This window comes from Podarcis melisellensis (assembly GCF_964234715.1).
Source record: "Podarcis melisellensis genome assembly, chromosome: 5".
NCBI classification, from domain to species: Eukaryota; Metazoa; Chordata; class Lepidosauria; order Squamata; family Lacertidae; genus Podarcis; species Podarcis melisellensis.
Window position 1 is genome coordinate 77,070,694 of NC_138537.1, and position 23,949 is coordinate 77,094,642.

Sequence of the window (23,949 nt, forward strand, 5' to 3'; positions counted from 1 at the left end):
TTCCTAGCACAATACAGTTATCATGTTTGGGGCAGGGATCTGCTTTCAATGTCTGGTATGTATGCAGCTTTGGTTAGATCCAGCAGCCTCTTCCTAGGTTCTTGTAGATCTCTCTTACTGGTTAAAGTCAGCCATAACTTTAGATTTAACTTTATTGTCGCCTTCTAGTGAGCTTGCAGCAGTAATTTTTATCAGCAGCACAAAAAGTTAGTGGTGTCTTAGTTAATGGTGAAATTATATAACAGAGCTTATCGTACAGAAGCCCTATTTGCTGCTAAAATGAAGTGATACTTAAAAGTACAACCAGCCACACAAGGTACACACTGATCACAACAAGGATTCTTAGTTGTCTGCACAGACCAAAACCTAATGTCCATGGAGAAAAGATGCCAGTTTCAGGTTTTCCCCCCCGGTAGTAGTGAAGCACATCTCTCCCTAGGGATGAGTGAATTTGTCAATTTTGGTTCTCTCAGCTTCTCAGTTTTCCAACTGATACTCAGTTCTCTGCATTTTGCAGCAATGCAGGTTAAAAAAAAACCTCATGAAAATTCATTCTTCATTTTAATGTGAATTTCTCCTTTAAAAGCTACATTTTTAATATGCAGACCCCAAAATAACACCTTTTTGTACGCTATTTTCACCAGTATCTTCATTCTTGTGCCCACTTTCCCCCAATAGATGCATTTTTGTAGACACTGGCTGGAGAACTGCATCGCAAAATTCAGCTAAGTGCGAATTTTGAAGGCAAGTTGTGTTTGGGTTTGCTTATTGCTCCTGAATGTGCAGTTTTGATAGATTCAGCTTTAAACACACAATTGGGTTACTCCTCCATCCCTCCATCCCCTGACCAATCAATTTCACACACACACATTGCATTAAAAAAGGGGGGGCACTTCTCAGATCTTCCATGCCACATCTGATTTTGCCAGTAGAAACAATCCAACAATACTTTATTCCCCAAATGTAAAATAATTGATAATAGGACACAAGGGGGGAAATGCAATCCATTTTCAGCAGAACTTACTAGTCTCCTTTTTGCAAAGGAGACCCAAGGCACTTTACATTAGAAGCAATTAAAATACAAAGCAGAAAGTTGCCCCCATCAGTAAATGATCATTATGTTTAATGAAGCCATTCTCTTTTAAATGTGTGAAATCCCCCTCTCCTGAAAAAGGTATATAAACACAGTTGCATATCTGCATGCAGAAAAATTATCTACCTGTTATCTACCTGTCTGTCTTTATGTATGCATGTGGCAATTTTGCCCCAGAGTCTGAAACTTTCATCAATATTTTTTAACTGGGCTCTTAAAAGATGATGTAGAAACAGTGCTATTTTTAAATAATAATAATAATTATTTTTGAAGTTTACTCTTCAAAAGAGTTCAGCATATTTAGTTTAATCTCCCACAGCAACTCTATGAGGTAGGTTCAACTGAGTGGTCCAGTGACACTTAATGATGCTGACAGCCAAGCAGAGATTTGGCCACAGGTCCCCACTGTTCCCTATGCCATGTTCATAAGCTTCCAGAGCAGGCATGTCCAACTGGTCGATTGTGAGGTGTCCCTGGTCTTCGTGTGCTTCTGATTGCTCCAAAAAAAGCTCAACAACTTGGTTAATCCAATGGTTAATCCACTGCCAGTTTTATTTTATTTTATATATATATATATATATATATATGCTTTCGTAGATTTTCACGGGTACAGGAATGCAGGTTTTGGTGTCCTCGGGTGTCTTCCCGTGTAAAAGTTGGGGTGTCTAGGCGACGTTTCGACGAGGTCTCACTCGTCATCTTCAGGCTGGTGCTTTCGGCTTCTTGTTACTGGAACAGAGCAGGATCTCAGTGTTTGAGTTCCTATAAATACTGTTGTGGGGGTGTGGTGTATAGCCTCCAATGTTCTGGGCAGAGAGGAAGTTCCCAGGCTAGTGTGCCTTTTCTTCTTTTGTTCCTTAATTACTTGAGGGATATCTTGAGTGATTTCTTGAGTGATATCCTGAGTACCACTTAGGTGGGTCATTAGGTGTGGATTAGTTGCTGAAGTCTTTGTGTCTTGACCTCTTGAACTTTGTGAAGAGTTTTTCTGAGAAGATGGCTGTACTGCACTTAGTTGTGCTCTGGCTTGGCTTCGTGTATAGGGGCGAGCTGTGGTTTTGTGGCCTGTGTCAGCCAGATCTGTGTAGGGATTGCAGGGGGGTGCAGCATCCGGAGGTGCCACCATGGTTTGGCTACTGGATGGTGTCTGTAATTTATCTGTGGAGAGGGTCTGGGTTTGGGTCTGGTGTGGTTGATTGGTGATGGCGTTCTGTGTGCCTCTGGATCTGGTGTCAGTTTTTGTGGGGAGGGCTAATTTCCAGATGTCTGGCAAGCGGGATGTGTCGTCACGCTTGTTCATGTTGTGAGGGTGTTTCTCTATCTCGATGGCTTCCATGATTATTCTCTTGTGGTGATGTTCCATGTTAAAGAGCAATTTGGAATCTGCAAAATTAATTTCGTGTCCTGTTTCTTTCATGTGTTGGAAAAGAGAGGAAGTTTTTTCTTCTTTTTTGACGGCATTCTTGTGTTCTGCGATACGTGCATTTATTCGTCTGTTTGTTTGTCCAATGTACGTGGCTGGGCAGACTTTGCAGGGTATTTCATAGACCCCTTGGTTTTCCAACTGGATTTTATCCTTGGGGAACATTGGAGGCTATACACCACACCCCCTCAACAGTATTTATAGGAACTCAAACACTGAGATCCTGCTCTGTTCCAGTAACAAGAAGCCGAAAGCACCAGCCTGAAGATGACGAGTGAGACCTCGTCGAAACGTCGCCTAGACACCCCAACTTTTACACGGGAAGACACCCGAGGACACCAAAACCTGCATTCCTGTACCCGTGAAAATCTACGAAAGCAAATATATATATATATATATATATATATATATATATATATATATATATATATATATATATTTCTCCCTATATATATATATATATATATATATGCAGGTTTTGGTGTCCTCGGGTGTCTTCCCGTGTAAAAGTTGGGGTGTCTAGGCGACGTTTCGACGAGGTCTCACTCGTCATCTTCAGGCTGGTGCTTTCGGCTTCTTGTTACTGGAACAGAGCAGGATCTCAGTGTTTGAGTTCCTATAAATACTGTTGAGGGGGTGTGGTGTATAGCCTCCAATGTTCTGGGCAGAGAGGAAGTTCCCAGGCTAGTGTGCCTTTTCTTCTTTTGTTCCTTAATTACTTGAGGGATATCTTGAGTGATTTCTTGAGTGATATCCTGAGTACCACTTAGGTGGGTCATTAGGTGTGGATTAGTTGCTAAAGTCTTTGTGTCTTGACCTCTTGAACTTTGTGAAGAGTTTTTCTGAGAAGATGGCTGTACTGCACTTAGTTGTGCTCTGGCTTGGCTTCGTGTATAGGGGCGAGCTGTGGTTTTGTGGCCTGTGTCAGCCAGATCTGTGTAGGGATTGCAGGGGGGTGCAGCATCCGGAGGTGCCACCTCACAACATGAACAAGCGTGACGACACATCCCGCTTGCCAGACATCTGGAAATTAGCCCTCCCCACAAAAACTGACACCAGATCCAGAGGCACACAGAACGCCATCACCAATCAACCACACCAGACCCAAACCCAGACCCTCTCCACAGATAAATTACACACACCATCCAGTAGCCAAACCATGGTGGCACCTCCGGATGCTGCACCCCCCTGCAATCCCTACACAGATCTGGCTGACACAGGCCACAAAACCACAGCTCGCCCCTATACACGAAGCCAAGCCAGAGCACAACTAAGTGCAGTACAGCCATCTTCTCAGAAAAACTCTTCACAAAGTTCAAGAGGTCAAGACACAAAGACTTTAGCAACTAATCCACACCTAATGACCCACCTAAGTGGTACTCAGGATATCACTCAAGAAATCACTCAAGATATCCCTCAAGTAATTAAGGAACAAAAGAAGAAAAGGCACACTAGCCTGGGAACTTCCTCTCTGCCCAGAACATTGGAGGCTATACACCACACCCCCTCAACAGTATTTATAGGAACTCAAACACTGAGATCCTGCTCTGTTCCAGTAACAAGAAGCCGAAAGCACCAGCCTGAAGATGACGAGTGAGACCTCGTCGAAACGTCGCCTAGACACCCCAACTTTTACACGGGAAGACACCCGAGGACACCAAAACCTGCATTCCTGTACCCGTGAAAATCTACGAAAGCATATATATATATATATATATATATATATATATATATATATATATTTCTCCATATATATATATATATATATATATATATATATATATATATATATATATAGGGAGTAGATTGCAGTCTCTTGGGAGTTGGACATGCCTGTTTTAGAGCAACTAATTCACAGGATTTTCTTGCTCCTCTAACAACGACCATTTCAACACATTATTATCCTGATCCTTAGATATGACTGTGTTATCTTTTGGATATTGAAAGTATGTGCGATAGAAAGAAGTTGCTGTTAGCTGGAAACACACATCCTGAAATAAAAGAAATGGTTTTTCCAAATGCTCCGGTGTTTCTTCTCTGTTGCGGCACCATTTTGCACATATACATGTGGAGATTGATGGGGAAGGGGCGTATGGGAAGGACACACACCCCAGCAAAAATGGAAGGCTTCAAACGTTAACGCTTCAAATGATTCAGGTGATCATAATGGCAACCAGCTATTAGGAAGAAAGAACAATTAGGGGAGTTCAGTGACCTCATTAAATAGATAAAAAAAAGTGGGATGGGAGAGGACGGAAATGAGCCAGGTTTTAATTTGGCATCTCAAGCATCCTCTGCAAAGCGAAGTGTTCTGAGCATGAAGCACCTTTTGAACAATGTAATCCCGCTTGACAATTCTATGCCATTAGCTCACGAGAAGATGGTACAAATGGGGAAATGGAGTGGTCGAAATAAGAGTGCATAGATCTCAGGCCTGCCAATAAAGTTTTGACATTTAAAAAACTTGTAGTGCAATGGAAGTTGAATTGATCATGGCTCAGAACAGCGCCGGATTTACGTATAAGCTAAACAAGCTATAGCTTAGGGCCCCACTCTCTTGCCCCCCCCCAAATTAAAGAATAAAACACCTGGATGTACATTTCCAAAATATAAGATAAAAAACAAATAAAATAAAACCTACATACGGCAACAGTGTTTTGTGTTGTGTAGGGTCCTATGATGTAAGCAATGGGCCCCGCCTGCTAGCCTGCTCCCTAAAATATCACTGGTTTACTCATTTCTATATATAGGGTGCTTACATTTTGCATGGACTGGTTGTATGGGCAACATGTGCAAATGGCTTTAGATACCTATTAAGTCCATAAATTACCATATAGCATATATTCAACACAAAAAACTGTGAGAATTTGTTGTTGACAAAGGACAGCTGGACATAAAGGGCCCCATTACCTTCAGTAGCTTAGGGCCTCATCGAACCTAAATCTGGCCCTGGCTGAGAACCAGATTTGGTAGCGTTTCTAATGGTAAGAGGGTGCTGTTTAAGTGCCATGAAAAACTAGTCCTTATCCATAACTTCTGATTCTATTACTTGCCTCTGAAACCCTACAGTCCATCTCACTGTGATCCCCTTTCTCTGCCAATTGCTTCAAAAGGGCGAATCTTAACAACGAAATTGTTTTAAAACTTTTGTTGTGGTTGCATGCATACACCCGTGGGATGTGCGTGTTGTATTTGTGCCATGGCAGTGAAATTCTGCACGTGGGCTTCACAGGGACATCTGATTGACTATAGTAAGAACAGGATGCTGGAGTAGATACTGGGCAAGCAGGTGGCACTGTGGTCTAAACCACTGAGCCTCTTGGGCTTAGTGATCAGAAGGTCGGTGGTTCGAATCCGCATGATGGAGTGAGCTCCTGTTGCTCTGTCCCAGCTTCTGCCAACCTAGCAGTTCAAAAGCACGCCAGTTTAAGTAGATAAATAGGTACCACTGCGGTGGAAGGTAAACGGTATTTCTGTGAGCTCTGATTACTGTCATGGTGTTCCATTGTGCCAGAAGCAGTTCAGTCATGCTGGCCACATGACCTGGAAAGGTGTCTGTGGACAAACGCCGGCTCCCTTGGCCTGAAGCGAGATGAGCACTGCAACCCCATAGTCGCCTTTGACTGGACTTAACTGTCCAGGGATCTTTTACCTTTATCTTGCTGGAGTAGATGGGACATGGCCTGATCCAGCAGGATCTTCTTATACCCTTACAAATCAGATATTAGGTAAAAGTACATACCAACTTAGTGTACTAGGATAAATCCACACTGACATTTTCATGAAGCCTTTTTTAAAAAAAAACGCAAACAGATATGGAAACGTGGATAAGTGGACTTAAGGTCGGAAAAATGAGAATCTGAGAGAAGCCAAAATCGATGGATTCACCCATCCCTAACTGTGACCTTGGGACCCTAAAGGCACTGAAGGCCAAGACATCTTCGCCAGGGGCAGGGTTGTGAGAACAGGATCTCACCTATTGATTTGCAGCAACTGGGAAATTTCGGGGCTGGAAGCTTCTAGCAGAATCTGGGCCAGATCTAGGCACATAAAAAAAAAAGTTTCAGGAAAATGCGTATTAAACCTCATGATGGGAAATCGTATTGCCAAAAGATGAAACTCCACAGCGCCATCTGGTGTCAGTGTTATAATTTGAAATGCTTTTTCTTTACTAATGTAGCTGAGTCCCTGGATTGCCTTCCTTTATGGAGCACTTGCAATGCTGAATATGAAGAACTGAGCGGGGTAACAATGGTCAGAACATCAAAATAAGGCAACAAATGCATTTTTCAAGTTTTTATTAACAAAAAACATTTGGAACGCAGTTCACTCAGTACAGAACAACTGCATTCGGTTTGGGGGGTTGGGAGTTGAACGATGTAAAAGAAAAACAGTTATCTCTTAATTATGTTGAACTCTATTAAGTCTAATATTATAAGTCTTTTCTTGAACATGATGCTGAGGGTTTCCACCTTTTCAGCTGCCAAAGGATGGGGCAATACAGATGTTTTTCATGTAGGTGGGCAATAGCTGCTTTGGACTCCTTTATGGGGGGGGGGAGAGAATTTGCTGCCCATTCTATCAGTGCAATCGGGCCCTTTGACTGCATTGTGAAGGTGCAGCACACCCCTGCTGGGGAGAGGGGAGGAGCTGCAGGAGAAATTTAATCCTGCTACACCTTTCCTCCCGTCTCGTTCTAATTCCAACATTCTATTGCTAAAACCTAGTAAAATCTTGCGGTACCTTGAACACAATTCATGGCGGCATCTTTAGCATAATCAAATGTGCTGGTCTTTAAGGTTCCACAGGGCTGTTTGTTAGTTAGCTACAGACTAACACAAATCACCCCCTGCCCCCCCAAAACCTGGCAAAATGCACAAGATGCTTTTTGTGGTTCCACAATCCCCCCCCTCAAACGCATCATTTAAAAATAAAATGTAGAACTGATTCAAGTTTGTTTGTGCACAAAATGTTGATTCCATAAAAAGTATATCTGCAATAGGTTTTTTACATATAATACGGACAGATATATTTCAAAAATATGAACAATCCATACAGATTACAAATGGATGGCAGCCCTGGAGTTTTTTTGACCTTCGTCGCATTGTGCAATAAAACACTGTGTTAGGAAAATAGCAATGCAGATAATTCTTGGAAGCTTTTGGTACCTCAAAGAGAACTTGTTTAAGTAGGTTCAGAAACAAAAGGAAAGATGTTGCATGATTTACAAATCTTCCCATCATTTGGATGTGCCCCTCTGGGTGCAATATAAGAGAGGTGCCTCTTTTTAAAGCTATTTATGACGCATATACTCAGCTCTTCATCTGAAGAGCTCCAAGCAGCTCACATATAGTTCCTGGGAGGACTTTCTTCCAAGCCATTACATGGCCAGACCTGATCAACAATAGGACTCTTTCATGTGCCTTCAAGCTATTATCTTCTCCTGTGACTATTCATGGAGATCTCATGTGGGGGATTCGCTCAGGAGTGAAATTTACCAAATTGAATGGAGGGACATTTTGTTAATCTGGTTTGGGGGTAGCCAATGTTGCGCCCTCTGGATTTTGCAGGGCTACAAGTCCCAACACCACTGGCTATTCTTATTATTTATTATATTTGTTTTCTTGCAAAGCAAATGAAAACAATAAAAAACGAAAAACACAGCAACACAGGCTAAAAACATAGCTAAACGAAAAGGCAGGGATACAAGTCTCACCCCCGCAATGCCACCCTTCAGATCAAGGGCCCAAAACAGAGGAATGGAGAAAGCAAAGGGGGTGACACTGAAAAGGCCCATTCTTGAATTGTCACTCTCTAAATCTCCCATGGAGGTGGCACACAAAGAAGGGTCATGCTGGCTAGGACTGATGGGATTTGGAGCCCAATAATATAGAGGGGGGAATGGAACCACATTGGTAACCCCATGTCTGGTTGAACCAGCCTTTGCCTCCTTCAAACACCCTGATGTTCCTTCCCAAAATGAACCCATGAAGTCACCATTAATTGCTTTGATGGCAACTCTTGCTTACAACTAGTAAGGAATCAAGTTAGGGCCACCAGTAAACCAGTCTAGATATGATGCAGATAATGTTAGGCTTCCCTCAGCCTTGTGGCTATTAGAGCCAGGGGAAGGTCAGCCTATCTGGACAGGTCTGTCTGTGTCACAGCTCACCTGTGGACCAGTCACAATGGGTGAAATGGAGGAGGTTTCAGGAAGAAAACACACACAACATCCTCCTATATTCCTTGGTTAGCGGGATGCAGCTTGAAAGCCTTACACCATGTTTATAAGGATATGGCACTACCCTTCCACATGATACGATTTTAAGGGATGTTGCTACATTCCTTAAAATGGCCTCAGCTCAGAAGTTTGCCTAAATTGTGCTGCATCTCAAAATGATGCAGGGCTGCAAGTGATTCCTGTCTTTCTCCTGTTCTCACCTTTTCTTTGCCCAGCTCCACTCCAAGGCAAACACTTCTGACACCATGTTTCTCATTTAACTGCCTCGTTTGTAGTAATTGAACACCAGGGGAATGTTCAGGTTGTCCCTCTGCAGCACCTTAACTTCAAATTCCCATAAACACCGGCATTTTAAACATTCAGTGGTTAGGATGCTCGTAAAGCAGTAAAGCACTGTTTTGCAGCAGTGTAGGGAGCAATTTTGCCTTTTATAGAGAAAGAACTCTTGGTTTTTCCACTCCTCCATAAAAAGTTTTACGTCACTGGTCTGTTGCAATGAGGCATATCACATAGAGACGTGTCGACTCTCAATAATACTGAATGTTATGAAAACATTCCTGTTTTCAGTATAACTCATCTGCTTACTTTATGGACAGAAGTGGCTCAGATCTCTGCATCTTATACATTTTTCTCAACCTATCCTTACTTGTCATTCAGTGCATGTGCCCCAATACTGTTCATGTTACCTGTGATTAGGGATGACATGACTGCACACCTATGAGCAGAATCAGGGTAAACACAACTCTCCTTGCTGTCTGTGTTCATTTCAGTCCTGAGAACTGCCTCCTCCCTCACCTTCCCAAAGGTGAAAAAACTGGATTGCAACTAGAAATACCACAATCCTTGCTGGGAAAGTGATGCTGTTGGCTGTCACCTCCTGCCATGATCCCTCACCTCCTTCCTTTCTCATTCAAGAGATTTTCTCGGACAGGTTAGGGCAAATTGCACCATTCACACCTCACATTGGGACATGTTAATCTGTATGCTTGATGCCTATATGATTGGGAATGCTGTCAAATTCCAGCCCAAGTAAAGCCCGAGTTATGGCTGGGGCAGAACAATTTAAAAGGTCAATCAACATCTGAGCTGGACCCTGGAGCTACTGAATTTCAGCGAGTGGCATGCTAGGAGATGGGGCAGCTTGTTAGGCTTACTTGGCTGTTCCTTGAGGACTCTGGCATGAGATTTTAAAACATTCAATATTTCAAGCTGAACTTTAAAACAGAACACTGGAAAGCCTTGGCCAGATACAGAACAAATTGGCATCCTGAAAATTGCAGCACACAAACACGCAAGCAGACTTTGCAGCGGGAACCTGTATAAAAACATTGTAACAAATGCGCACCACATATTACCATAAAGTTATAGGTGAAACAATTGCACCGGGTGAGAGGATATGTACCGGCATGCGATCCGGGCGAATGGATGCGAAACACCGAGAAGAGATAACGAGCGTTTTCAGCTTGCGGGGAGATGGGGAATTGGTACAATATGCAAAATAAGAAAATCACACCATGTACCTGGAATGGCACACAGAAGACACACTCCCCATGCAAGCTGTGGGGAGGAGACACTAAATGTGAGGGCTTGCCGCATTTCTCATTTCAAACCTCTGCTTGAGCTCCGACACCAGAGCATTGTGGGATGTGCAGACCGCGGCACCTTTCTTTGCCTGCTTTTTAATAAGCTTCGGACTCAGCGATCCGGATACTGTGGGGACCCTCCATTCAGAGACATTAGTCTTGAGTGCCGGGGCTGGAGGTAGGGCTGGAGCAGTGGGTGGCGGAGGAGGAAGGGGCACCTGGAAGTTGTTGTTGCTGTTCTCATTTTGCAGACTCTTGGTATCCTCTTCGACGACAAACTTCTCCGCAGCGTTGCTGGGCCTCTTGAATTTCAGCCACTCCATTCTGATCATCCTGGTTGGTTGGTGGTTCTGCCTTTTTTTAATGATCCGTCTCACGGGCATGATTTTGTTGGACCTCTTATTGCGCCAGAACATGGCGGTGGAGATTAAAATGGTGATCGCCACCATCACCCCCATGACACCAGCTAGCACTCCTAAGGCTTTCATGGGGTTATCTTTTGTTTGCATCAAAAAGGCAGCCATAGGCCCTTTGTGAAGAGTCTGTAAAAGAGTACAAAGAGAACATGGTGACTTAACTCTGGGGCACAGAGAGAGAGAGAGACTGCGCTTTCATTTGTCCAAAATATGTGATCCACACCACCAAGCCACCTCCAATTTGGCATCCAATATTCAGATTTAACACTAAGAAGGCCAACTGCAGCAATTAAATAGTGGAGCCTTTAACTCAGGATGTGGGGAGTTTTGCATCATTCCTATGCAATACTCTATCGTCCGTCGGTTGCAAGTGGAAACAAAACCACTGGGTTGCGCAGTCAAGGACATACCCATACAACAAACTGGTGACAACAGTCATTCCCTATTCTCTGAGGAACCCTGGAAATTGTTGTCCTGTTAGAATGGACACCAGGGCTCCCTAACCAGGCAGAGGGTCTTCTTGGTAGTGGCATCCGCTCTGTGGAATGCTCTCCAATCAGATGTCAATGAAATAAACAACTATCTGACTTTTAAATCAAAGCAACGCTTTCAGAGAAAATACTAGTAATAAGATTTTCTCATCCTATTGATGCATCTTCAGCTGAAAACCTTTTGAGGCTGTCAAATCGGTTCTTAAACAGCAGAAACTGAGCATGTTCTAGTACTCTTTTACAGACATTACAAAAACAAAACAAACCACTCCAATGCTATGAGGTAATGAATTTGAGATGAAGAGACAGGCTGTTTGTTTCCCTTTTAAAGAATCCAAAGCTTGATTAAGAGGAAATGCAGCCTCTCAATATGGCATATTGAGGACAAATGAATGAAAAGTTCGCATAGCATTTTAGCACACAGAGCGCTGTGGTAGTCGCCGTTTAATTTTCCTGATTTTTCCCTGAGGATGGAGTCTGGATCTTTTCACACTTTTCCAGTACATGATGGTGGAGATCACCATGGTAACAGAAATGGCAGAAAGGACGCCACTCGTGCAAATCCCAAATAATGTCCATGGACGTTTCTTGAGGCCTAAAATATAGGACCTTACCCTTGATTTGATCTGAAAATGTCAAAAATAAGAAAACCAATCAACCTGTGGACCACCATCATAAAGGAAACAGCGGGTTGCATCCAATGTAGTGCAAAGTACCTCATTCTGTCAGTGCAAGGATGTCTGCTTGGGGACACAACTTTCTCCTCCCTCCCTAAATCTGTTCTGGGATTCCTTCCAAACCCCTGCAACATATTTGGGGAGGGCGTGGGGTGAACACAGGCAGAAGAAAGGGGAGGGAGTCTGTTGTGCAAGTGGAAATCCTCGCACAACCAAAATACATTGGCAAGTAACTGAAGCAGATAATTTAATTAGACAGCGCCTACATGATATCGAGCAACAGAATTTGGCCATGATAAAGAAATTTTGTCCATTGTATGATTATTTCCCACCTAGTCATTTTGACACTTTAGCACCCTATTTGCAAAATTTAACAATTCCAAAATATACAGATGCACTTTTACTTATGCAAGATTAAACATACTGCCTACAGCTGTGCTTGAGGGTCGATTTCAAAAAAAATTGCGGGAAAAAGGGCTATGTCCATGTGGAGAGGGCAGTATTGAATCAGTAGCTCATGTGCTTCTAGCTTGCATTCTGTATAAAGATTTGAGGAGTGAGGTTATTACCCCTCTACTACTATCCCTAGCAGAATAAAAAAAATTCCTTCCAGTAGCACCTTAGAGACCAACTAAGTTTGTAATTGGTATGAGCTTTCGTGTGCATGCACACCTCTTCAGATACACTTCAGATCCCTACCAGGTCGCTCAACCATTGCTACTGTGTGCTTTCTTTTAGCAGATCAGGATAACCAGGTGACAGCAAAAACTGCAAAAAATAAATAAATCAGCAGGGGCAACTAGAATAAGATGTATTATTTGATTATTGAGGTAAATCTCCAGAATGTATTTTGTATAGTTAAGTTTTTACCTCTATCTCCAGTACATTTTATTTTACTGCTATGGCTGGTAAAGGTAAAGGGACCCCTGACCATTAGGTCCAGTCGTGGCTGACTCTGGGGTTGCGGCGTTCATCTCACTTTACTGGCCGAAGGAGCCGGCATACAGCTTCTGGGTTATGTGGCCAGCATGACTAAGCCACTTCTGGTGAACCAGAGCAGTGCACGGAAACGCCATTTACCTTCCCGCCGGAGTGGTACCTATTTATCTACTTGTACTTTGATGTGCTTTCAAACTGCTAGGTTGGCAGGAGCAGGGACCGAGCAATGGGAGCTCACCCCGTCATGGGGATTCGAACTGCCAGCCTTCTGATTGGCAAGTCCTAGGCTCTGTGGTTTAGCCCACAGTGTCACCTGTGTCCCTGCTGTGGCTAGTAGCTGATGCAAAAAAATTTCTTCTTAATATATTGCTTGGAGACCATCATAGGACCCTCCCCTCTTTAAAACATAGCAGGGCTAAGAAGCCACTTGCTGTACCAGGACATTAACAAAAAGCAATTGGGCAGGGGGGATGCAACTACTAAATATTTTTGAGCCCATCCTCCTCTAATACATGGTGCTGGGACAGAACACAATAATAAAATTAAAACACCAAACAAACAAAACAACAACACACCACTCAGTGTAAACACAGGCAAAAGAATAACATCACAAAATTGGTGGTTAAAAGACCAATTTTAGAAGCTAAAAAAACCCTACCCAGGTAACACGGATAAATGAGTGCCTGTAATTGCACATAATACTAAGAGTAACAGCAAGGCTTGAAGACTGGAGAATGGAAACATGCAACCACAGGAGATGTTTATAAGTCATTATTACTGTAACCAAGCAGTTACATATGTGCAGTTACATATGAGGTTCAGAACGAGACTGGCTTAGTTGTACGGTACCTATATCTAATAATGAAGTAGAGGTGTTCTTCATCTGAGACCAGGGACGGGAGCCTGAGCTGCAGAAGCAGGCAGAAGATACTGCTCTCTTGAACTGGCAAAGGCAGATATCCAAGCTCCCATTATCTAGCTTGGACTTGGCCAACTTTTCCTCCTGACCAGTGGCGTAGCGTGGGTTGTCAGCACCCGGGGCAAGGCAAGTAATTTGCGCCCCCTAACCCTAACCCCCGGATGTTGCGCCCAGTGCGGCCGGCCCCCCTGCACCCCCCACGTTACGCCACTGCTCCTGACTGTCCATTGTAGGAGACTGCAATCTCCTCACAGGATTGTGAAGCAGCAGATTGCCAAAACCTGAGATGCCATTCCATTCCAGCTTGGCACCCAGTGCTTTCTGCCTCCTTTCTTGCTTCCTGCCAGGCTGCTTTGATGGCGACAGCACAGTTACAACCCAGAGGTAATGGTGTGCAGAATTCCAGCCTTGAAGACTGACTACACTGCAGCCCAGGTCAATGGGAAGAGTCTTCTACTGATTTGAATGGTACAGAATCTCGTCTTCCGAGGATTTGTGGAGCAAGCCACAATCAATGCATGTTCTCTTTAGCTGCCTGAATAAGATTATCTGTTATACACTTGACTCAGCAATAAGCGTGCCAGAGAAAAACATATTCATCGCATGAGGCACACTTAATCTGAGTTCCATCTCCTCAGTGTCCCTGCGCATCGTCATGACACATCCTGAGTCTGCTTATGTCAAATGCAAAGGAGATGCGGCTGTTAATAAAACACTCAGGTGTGTATTCAATGATACCTGATTTCTCATATGAAAGCTTCCTGCTGCATGCCGTGCTCATTTTCCACATGGCACTAGGATGCTACTGCAATGATATGTATTGGGGCTGGAGCGTCCAGAAAATCGTGGAGCTGCTAGGCTGCCTAATTGGGATCAGCCATTGTGAACATATTTTGCCATTGCTTAAAGAGCTGCACTGGCTCCTGGTTCATTTCTGAGAGCAATATAAAGTGTTGGTGCTCCCTGTTAAAGCTGTATATGGCTTGGGATCTGGAAACAGCTCACATAGCTGCCTGCTCTATATTCACCTGCCTGTGCACCAAGATCACCTTTGGATGTCCTCCCCCAGGTACTCCACCATCTGATGCAAGGCATGTGGCAATTGGGAAGAGGGACTTTTCCAGAAGGCTAAGCAGGCAGAGCCAGGCTGCCTCCCAAGCCCACACAAGTGTAACATGTAGCTCGTCTCTGAATGAACCTTGTTCTTATCCATTTATGTTCAGGGCAGAGGGTTAGGTAGCCACCCCTTCTAATCTTGTGGACCATAGACAAACTTTCGCAAAACTATTGGTGTGCTCTGTCCCTGCAATGATCAGTCTTTCCATTCCAGGGCACGGAAATCTAGGACTACGTATTCTGTCATAAAAAAATACCTGTAATCAAGGATAGGGGGGAGCAAACAGCATATGCCTTCAGCACTTTCCCCCCAGTGGGTATGAAAGAAAGCATTAGCTTATCATCAATATCCTGTTTTTTGTGTAAAAATAGGATCCGTTAAATAGCCTTGGGATTTTTTTATTATCACTGCATTGTTTCAAGAGCAAAAGGTTTTTTTTGATGCATGAAACCACCAAACCTAGCCGCAGGGCATCTATCTTGAAGGGAGCAGTGTTCTGCTAATTGTGATGGTAAATGTTAATCAAAAATAGGCCTGTTTAATTACTCATTGTGATTAACACTGCTGGACACCTCTAGTTGTGTTGTCAAAAAAGCTTTTCCTTCAGAAAGGAAAACAGAGCACTGTTCTGCGGGTTGAAGAATGCCGGGTCAGACACAATGGAAGAGGAACAGATGCGTTCAAGTACATCCTGGGGCACATTATACAAAGAGAATGCCTTATTTGCATGCCACTAGCTTTGATCCTGCCATCTCCAGTTGGAAATGATTCCCAGTGTAGTATATGCTAACCCTTTTCCTCCTGAAAATAGGTCACAAAGAGGGAAAGCAGAGTCTCAGAGATGGATTCATGTACCATGCAAGCTTAGGGTTCATCCACACTTCTGCTTGCTATCAAATTGGAGCAAACATCAATCAGGTTTTCTCCAGATGGACATTTGCTCCAATTTAGTGCAGAAGTGTGGGTTTCCTGGGGAAAAGCTGTGAGGAAAAGGCCAAAGTGCTCGTGGGAGAAGTGGAAATGTGGATAAGACCTATTTTCAGGAGCTAAGCACCGTTGCAATGAAGGCACAAAGAGGACAAACAGTCACTATGAAGAGACCAAGATAGGAAAGCAAGGAACTAAGCTATTGCAGAGGAAATTACAGACAGCATAGCAAAGACCGGGGAGTTTCAGGTGGACACTTGTAAATTGTAAGGTTTTCGGATAATAAAGCTAGATATGGCTGAGGGGGTGGCATTTCAAATCTCTTCGCTACCAATTTGCAATGCTTATTCAAGGGAAATAAATATTCTAGAACAGATGGGTGGCATTCTGTTTGCTGATATTCGATCGCCACATCTATGTAGTCTGCAGGGTATAAGGGAAATGACAGTTTAACGAATCCTCTGTATATGTGAAGCAGAGTGACAAGTCTGTCACACTCACCCCAGCGTTGGACCCGCCATAGCAACCATTCTGAAAATATTGTTTGGGAAGTTAAATGTAGTAATAAAGGAGGAGTTATTCTTCTAATGAACCATCCGGAGAATGGTTGGTAAAATCAAGGGTGAGTTAAGATACAAAGTTAAAAGAAGAAGGACAGATTTGGTGTGGACCTTTAAGACCGTTGTTGTGGGCCTTCATAAATTTCTCCTTCTCCATTTTCAGTGTAGGGAAAGCAATCGTAACTTCTATTTGGTACCAATGAGGTGAACAATGCAACAGAGAGGTCAGGGATGGACCCATTGCCAGCAGATGAAATGGCTTAGGATCCACTTGATCCTTCGGCAAACTCTACGCTTCCTTGACCCAGAAATGCCAGAAATTCTCATTTCACAGCTGACAGCACTCCCTTACTTCAATTTAACTTCAATGACTCAAATTATGACGCTTTTGCAGCGGTTCCCATTACCAATCACTGTTTCTCAACCACAAATCTTGGGTCTCCCTGCTTGCCATTTCTCTCCAGTATCCTATCCCCTTACCTCTTCTGTGATATCAATCTTCAGGACAGCGGTGGTGCTAAATGAAGGAGAGCCCCGATCTTTGGCTTGAACTACCACCGACCATATGCAGTCTTTGTTGTTGGTGATGTTGTGAATTATATCCAAGGATCTTATGTAGGATTTCAGTTTTATTTCTCCGGTGCTTTGGTCTATATCAAACACATTGGCAGGATCTGCTTGCATAATAGAATAGTCAACTATGTTATTGGGTTCTTCCGCATCTTGGTCTATTGCCTGTTAGGAATGGGGAGAAAAGGTGAAAGAGAAATGTTTATTGAATGGCAATCTATTTTAAAGAGGACTGGTTCTTTTTGATTCTGAAGTTCCATGCTTTGAGCATGGCTTCTATACTAGAACTTTGTGGGGTGGGGTTTGGTTGGATTCCAGAGTAGTTTAAAAATCTATCTTGTACCATTCTTCCATTTTATATTCTGCTTGGTATAGAGAGGTGTGAGATACAGCTTTTAATGATAAATTGACATGTGCCATTAAGGTAAGGCAGGGAATATGCAGGAGAAATGATTCTGAGGCGATATGGAGAATGTTTGTAGAATTTGTACTGTTAAAATGGAAAGGAGTCAAACCATTGCTAGAGGTGTTGAAATTTTGGGAGGCCGGATAGTTACAATGGAATGGTTTCAGTGGTGGGGTGCACATTTTTATTCTTATTTGTTTATGATTATTAATTTGTATACAACAAAATCTATCTTAGAGAAAATTGAAATGCTAGGAGTTTGAAGGAACAGTTCCCCCTCCCCCCTTTTTTTAAAGAAAAACACCTTGGAAAATTCAGATCTCCTACCAATTATCCCCTTTCCCCTTTTTATTTGAAAAACTGCAATGGGAGAATTTTTTTAAAAAAAAATTATACAAAAATAAAACCAATGTATGTTTAATTTTCTGATTTGAAGTAAATGGCCATTGTGCAGAATTCTGCCTGCTGCATCTGAAATCAGCATTTCTCCTCAGAAAAACAGCAGGGGGTGGGAATTCTAGAACAATTCCAGAATGGAACTGCTCCATTCTGCTCGACCTATTAACAATTTTGCTGTATTCCATCAAAGTGGAAGGGTAATGAGGCACAGCAAAACAGAAATCGCACCTGTGATGCAATTCTAGTTTTCAAAGAATGGTTCTAGACTAGCCTTTTATGATTATTTCTTGTAAGCAAAAGACCCATGGCATTTCATGAGTAATAATAATAATAATAATAATAATAATAATAATAATTTTGGTCTCTGTGGAAGCTGCCCAGAGTGGCTGGGGAAACCCAGCCAGATGGGCAGGGTACAAATAATAAATTATTATTATATAATAATAATAAATTATTTATACCCCACCCATCTGTCTGGGTTTCCCCAGTCATTCTGGGCGGCTCCCAACAGAACATTATAAACACAATAAGATTGGAGATCTTTCCTATGCTACCTATCTACACGATCTTCTCTGTCTCTTGCCACCTCTCTGACACTGTCATTCTCTGCCACCCACTCCAACCTTGATTCTCTTTGTACCCAAACACTCTTCTGGGTCCTCTTCTTCACCCACTGTGCCCTGATTTGTCTTCCTATTGGTATTTCCATGGGAATGACTGGCAGCTATTCACAAATGAAGGAGAATGTAACAGGATGCCCTCAAGTGTAACCTTAGGGCTTAAGGCAGGGTGGGGATCCTCTAGTCTGTGGGCCAATGTTGGACTGCTATTGGGCTCTGGGTTGACCTGTGAGGCCTTTTCCCCAAACCATGCCCAACTCCCAATCAGCTGACTTAATTTGTGATGTCATCTGATGGACACTTGAGTATGGTTAAATCCTGTGCTGACCCTCTGTCTGTTCCCAGCAGGGAATAGCAGTGTGTACCCAAACTGAGCAGGATTTAACCCCCCCACTCATTAGTTGCCTGCTCAGAGCCATTAAGAAGAATCAGCCCTGCTCTTACAAGCCTTGATTTTCCATGGGTCTCTCTAAGCTGTAAAGATAAAGGACCCCTGGATGGTTAAGTCCAGTCAAAGGCAACTATGAGGTTGCAGCACTCATCTCGCTTTCAGGCAAAGGGAGCCAGCGTTTGTCCACAGACAGCTTTCTGGGAACACTATGACAGAAGTGCACAGAAACGCCGTTTACCTTCCAGCCACAGCGGTACCTATTTATCTACCTGCACTGGCATGCTTTTGAACTGTTAGGTTGGCAGGAACAGAGCAATGGGAGCTCACTCCATCGTGGGGATTCAAACCGCCGACCTTCTGATCGGCAAGCTCAAGAGGCTCAGTGGTTTAGACCACAGTGCCACCCGTGTCCTCTAAACTGTAATGGAATATTGAAAAGTGGATTATACCCATAGCTGCACGGATTTACTTACAGAAGTGTAAGCTCCTTATTTAGCCTTTGAGTCCATAACAGGAACCGTTGCAACATAACAAATCCATTGCAATCACTTCAATACCAATCACTAAAACCAAACACACAAATGTGCAAATCGACCAACCTCCACTTTCACTGGAGTGCCTATAATCATGGTTTTTTCCTGGATGTTCTCGTTGAACTCTGGTGAGTGATCGTTGACATCAAGCACAGTAATGAAGACTTCAGCCAAGCTATACTTCCCCTCTGTATCTTCTGCCTTCACATAGAAGTTGTACTTGGACGTAACTTCTGCATCTAACGTGGCCCATGGTTGGGTGTAAATGATCCCAGTGGATGGATGGATGAGGAATCTGGAAGAAAAACAACAACAATGGCCAATATTTCATCTATTTCCCAGTTAGCTGCACAGACAGAAGAAAAGAGATCACCCTTATGTTCAGATGCACCCTTTTCAGAGTGATTTCTCCCCCTACAGTAGCTGCTGTGGGTGGCTGCAGTTCCACTTGTTGCTTGGAAAATGGGAATTTATTTGTTACAAAAAGTATTAAAGCAAAGATTATGGGATAATGCACACAGTGACTTGCGATCTTGATCACACACAGTCTGTAGTCCACTGGCAGTAGGAGTACAGTATGGGCATGTCTTTAAGTTAACATCTTACATTAAAAACCTGACAGTACCAAACTATCGAAGGCTTTTCACCAAAGCCAGACTAAACGTTTTTCTTTCTGCAGTGTTGGATGGCAGGTTGAGAGGAGTTCCCTATCAGGACAGACTTTGCTCATGTGCTCAAGACATCGACTCCATAAAACATATTTTCTTGCACTGTGCAAAATATGAGCAAGCCAGGGCTGAACTTATACTACCCTTGCTGGTACCTTTCCCGGGAAAATCAGAGGCTCACTATGTCAGGTTCCTATTGGAAGACCAGACAAATGCTAGAACATTAGCAGTGGCAAAGTTTTTATCAGTGGCTGCAAGAACCAATGATCCCTATATTCTGAACAAAATGCTTGTTTAACCTGGAGGTAGGCTGTATGAATGGTGTATTGCTTTGTAACGATTTGTTGGGTCTCTGGACCGTAATAAAGATAGTTGTTATTGTTGTTGTTGTTGTTACAAATCCTATTAGCCAATTCTCTATAAAATACTCTGAACAACATACAGTAAAACACGTGTTTAACGTGATGCATCTCTTAAAAATAACATTTCATACCAATGACTACACAACACCCGTTTAAAGTCAAGCTCAACTCAGCTATTCAGCATTTTTGAAAGTTGTGGCGAATAAAAAATATGTTGACCTATAGGTAAAAAAGGGAGCACAAGGATGGAGTCTGGTATACTTCTATGTGTGCAGAGTTCCACAGGGAAGAGTGTCATATAACTGAAAGCCTTGCTCGCTCTGTGGCCAGCCTTACCAAAATCAGCTTTCGACGGAAACTTCTCAATTTGTACAGCTTATGAGCATGGAAAAGATCCCAGAAGAGGCCCATTTTGACTTATTAAGATTAATGAAGGATGGAGTTATTTGTGTAAGATGGCAGAAGTTATTAACACAAGGGCTCTGAAGTAGGAAGCGAAGTCTTATATTGAGGAAAAACGTGAACAACTTTGGACTCCTCTAATTTGAGTTATTTCCCGTTTAATTTTAATTAAAAATGATTTTAAGGAAATGAGAAAGCAATCTGGAACTTATGGAGTATTCCCTGGGTCTGTCAGAGGGGTCATGTTATTCTTGCACTAATATATATATATATAAGTTCATGTTATCCGTTGATCTGTACATGCTTTCACCCTTCACCTTACTTCAACATATTTTAGAAGCCCCTACAAGAGTTGAAAACTGCTCAGAGGAGTGTGTGTGTGTTACTTGCTGCCCATTGGATATTTTGGTTTAACTCCCCCCAACAAAAAAATAAATAAATTCCTGAGCATTGGCCATGCTTGCTGAAGCTGATGAGAGCTGCAGTTCAACAACAGGCATGGGGGGGGGGGGCAACGGATTGCTGAAGAGAGGCTTAAGGCATGCCTTCTCTCTCTCTCTCTCTCTCTCTCTCTGTGTGTGTGTGTGTGTGTGTCTATTTGTATCTATATATAACTGCATGCAAATGATAATATTAAATCCAAATCTGCAAAAGTCAAAACAGAGGGGGGCGGGGTGGGAATCAGTTCCAATGTAACATGGATATGTTTAGATGTAATACTATTTTTACACAAGGTCTCTGGAGCCTTTGAATATGGCGAAAAAAATGAGGTGGGTGAATTGATTGCCTAGCATTTCAAGTTTCATATTTTTAAATACATTTTGGATGTGTCCCTTGTTTTTGTGAACAGCATAGTGCGGTGGATTTCCACTCAGTCCCTCTGCGCTGAAACAGGGGAGAATGGCGCAGTTGTGCAGTTTGTGAGAACAGTGTATTGAGTCATGTGCTGAATAAAACAACACAGAGACCTTCAGCACGCAAGCAATGGAAGTGTGATGAACAGTGGCGTACCGTGGGTTGTCAGCACCCGGGGCAAGGCAAATAATTTGCGCCCCCTAACCCGTGGATTTTAGCACTCGAGTCTCTTCCACTAGATTGCGAGTGTGAGCGCGCCCCCCAGATGTTGCGGCCGGCCCCCCCGCACCCCCCACGCTACGCCACTGGTGATGAATGCAATGTTTGGCTGTAGGTTAGTTTGGCTGAACGCTGCGTTAAAGGTAAAGGTACCCCTGCCCGTATGGGCCAGTCTTGCCAGACTCTAGGGTTGTGTGGCCATCTCACTTAAGAGGCCGGGGGCCAGCGCTGTCCGCAGACACTTCCGGGTCACGTGGCCAGCGTTACGAAGCTGCATCTGACGAGCCAGCACAGCACATGGAATGCCCTATTTATCTACTTGCACCCGGAGGTGCTTTCAAACTGCTAGGTTGGCAGGCGCTGGGACCGAACGTCGGGAGCGCACCCCGCTGCGGGGATTCGAACCGCCAACCGTGTGATCAGCAAGTCCTAGGCGCTGAAGTTTTACCCACAGCGCCACCCGGGTTAGCTCCCTTATAAAACAAGAAAGGGGAGAATAATTTATTTCCTTCTGCTTCTAAAGGGAGTTAAGCTCTGCTCCTCAAACTCTGAGGTACATTTAGACTACCTCAGAGTAGGCAAGTCTGAAAATCTTAGCTTAGATGAGTGTAAGACTGCAACTTCATCACACACAGACATGAAGGCAGCAGGTGAGCAAAACTATTTGTCATACATTATATACCAATCATTTCAAACGACAGACTGAATTTATCTGAAAGATGCTAATGTGAAATCTAATTCAATGAATTTGCAGATTGAATGATTTGGGGGTTCCTTTTTTAAAACACAAGATGGTGCTAAATGTTCTGGGGTCCCCTCACCACTTTGACTTTTTCAATAGCAAGGCCAAGTCATAAATTCTTGAGTAAACTTTCTTTACTCAAAAATGATTTGAGGGTAATGGAAGTTGCCCAGAGTGGCTGGGGATGGGTGGGGTATAATAATAATAATAATAATAATAATAATAATAATAATAATAATAATAATAATAATTCTTCACAAGCCCCTGCTCTCACCTTTTCTTTTTTGCTACCAACTCCTCTTCCTGCCCTTACTCCATATTGGCTTCATAATAAAGCCAAATCAGAATGAGGGCAATGTGTCCTGCCATTACTCCGATTGGCTTAATTGTAAAATAAAGAGAAGAAGGGGGTCCAGTAGCACACAGAACCATTGCTATGGCAACCAGGAATACCAGTAAGTGAAATAAACTTCACAGAGCCCCTACAAAATTGCTGAAAAATGGCCCCACCCAACTCTTGGATTCAGCCCAATAACAACAGTAATAACAACCTCCTAATGTAAAATGTCCCAAGCAGAAATTAAAAATCAACGTTGTTTATTGTTTTTTTTCATGCCCAGTGAGTCGGTGTAAATATTGGAAGTAATTAAAAATCTAATTATTTTTGCTAATTCCTTTTGAGACCATTTGCTGGGTATTAGAGTTATGACTAGGGACCTGCTATTTGTGCCCAACTTTCTGCAAATGCAAAGGGCAAGATATTCAAAAGGTTGTTTGTGAAGACAGAGAGATATTATTAGAATTCTGCTCTTGCAGAAATGCCTTGAGTTTTTCAGGTGTAACCAAAGAGACAGCCCATCCCACAAATTGCTTAATGGCATCCTAAAAGAGGGGAGAAATATCTAAAGGAGATGCTTAACTGTTGTTGCTGTCACACACACACATATATATAATTATTTTCTGCATGCAATGCAGGAGACCTGAGGTTTTTCAAGGTCACTTAGGAAATGTGGCTCAGAACTGGAGGAAAAAGCACATGGTTTTCTGACTCTCTACCAGGGTCCATCCAAACCTTTTCATTGTCCATGGGTGTGGTGCTAAGCATCCTGCCCATGGATGTGCAGGAAGAACAATGGCTCCCAGGACCAGGATATGGCTGTGCTGGGCAGCAAATACCACTTATCTGAAGCCCCAGTTCAGTGGAGATAATCAGAGTTCTAAGGGATGCAGGTGGCGCCGTGGTCTAAACCACTGAGCCTCTTGGACTTGCCGATCAGAAGGTCGGCGGTTCGAATCTGCGCAACGGGGTGAGCTCCCATTGCTCTGTGCCAGCTCCTGCCAACCTAGCAGTTTGAAAGCACACTACAGTGGTACCTCGGGTTACAGACGCTTCAGG

General features: G+C 43.1%; 1 protein-coding gene across 2 annotated transcripts in view; it reads right to left on the minus strand.

Annotated features, from left to right (window-relative positions):
• Nucleotides 1-6,799: 6,799 nt before the first annotated feature.
• The window catches only part of CDHR1 (cadherin related family member 1), a 56,481-nt gene continuing 39,331 nt past the window's right edge, over nucleotides 6,800-23,949 (minus strand). Inside the window, exons 15-17 of one of the 2 annotated variants that reach the window (XM_081913552.1) lie at nucleotides 19,372-19,600; nucleotides 16,867-17,121; nucleotides 6,800-10,882 (exon numbers count right to left, since the gene is read on the minus strand). In XM_081913552.1, the coding sequence (XP_081769678.1) occupies nucleotides 10,331-10,882; nucleotides 16,867-17,121; nucleotides 19,372-19,600 (1,036 nt within the window). In that variant the 3' untranslated portion in view covers nucleotides 6,800-10,330. Of the gene's footprint in view, nucleotides 10,883-11,488; nucleotides 11,874-16,866; nucleotides 17,122-19,371; nucleotides 19,601-23,949 lie in introns of those variants that run through there. The other variant, XM_081913553.1, reaches the window with a different exon arrangement.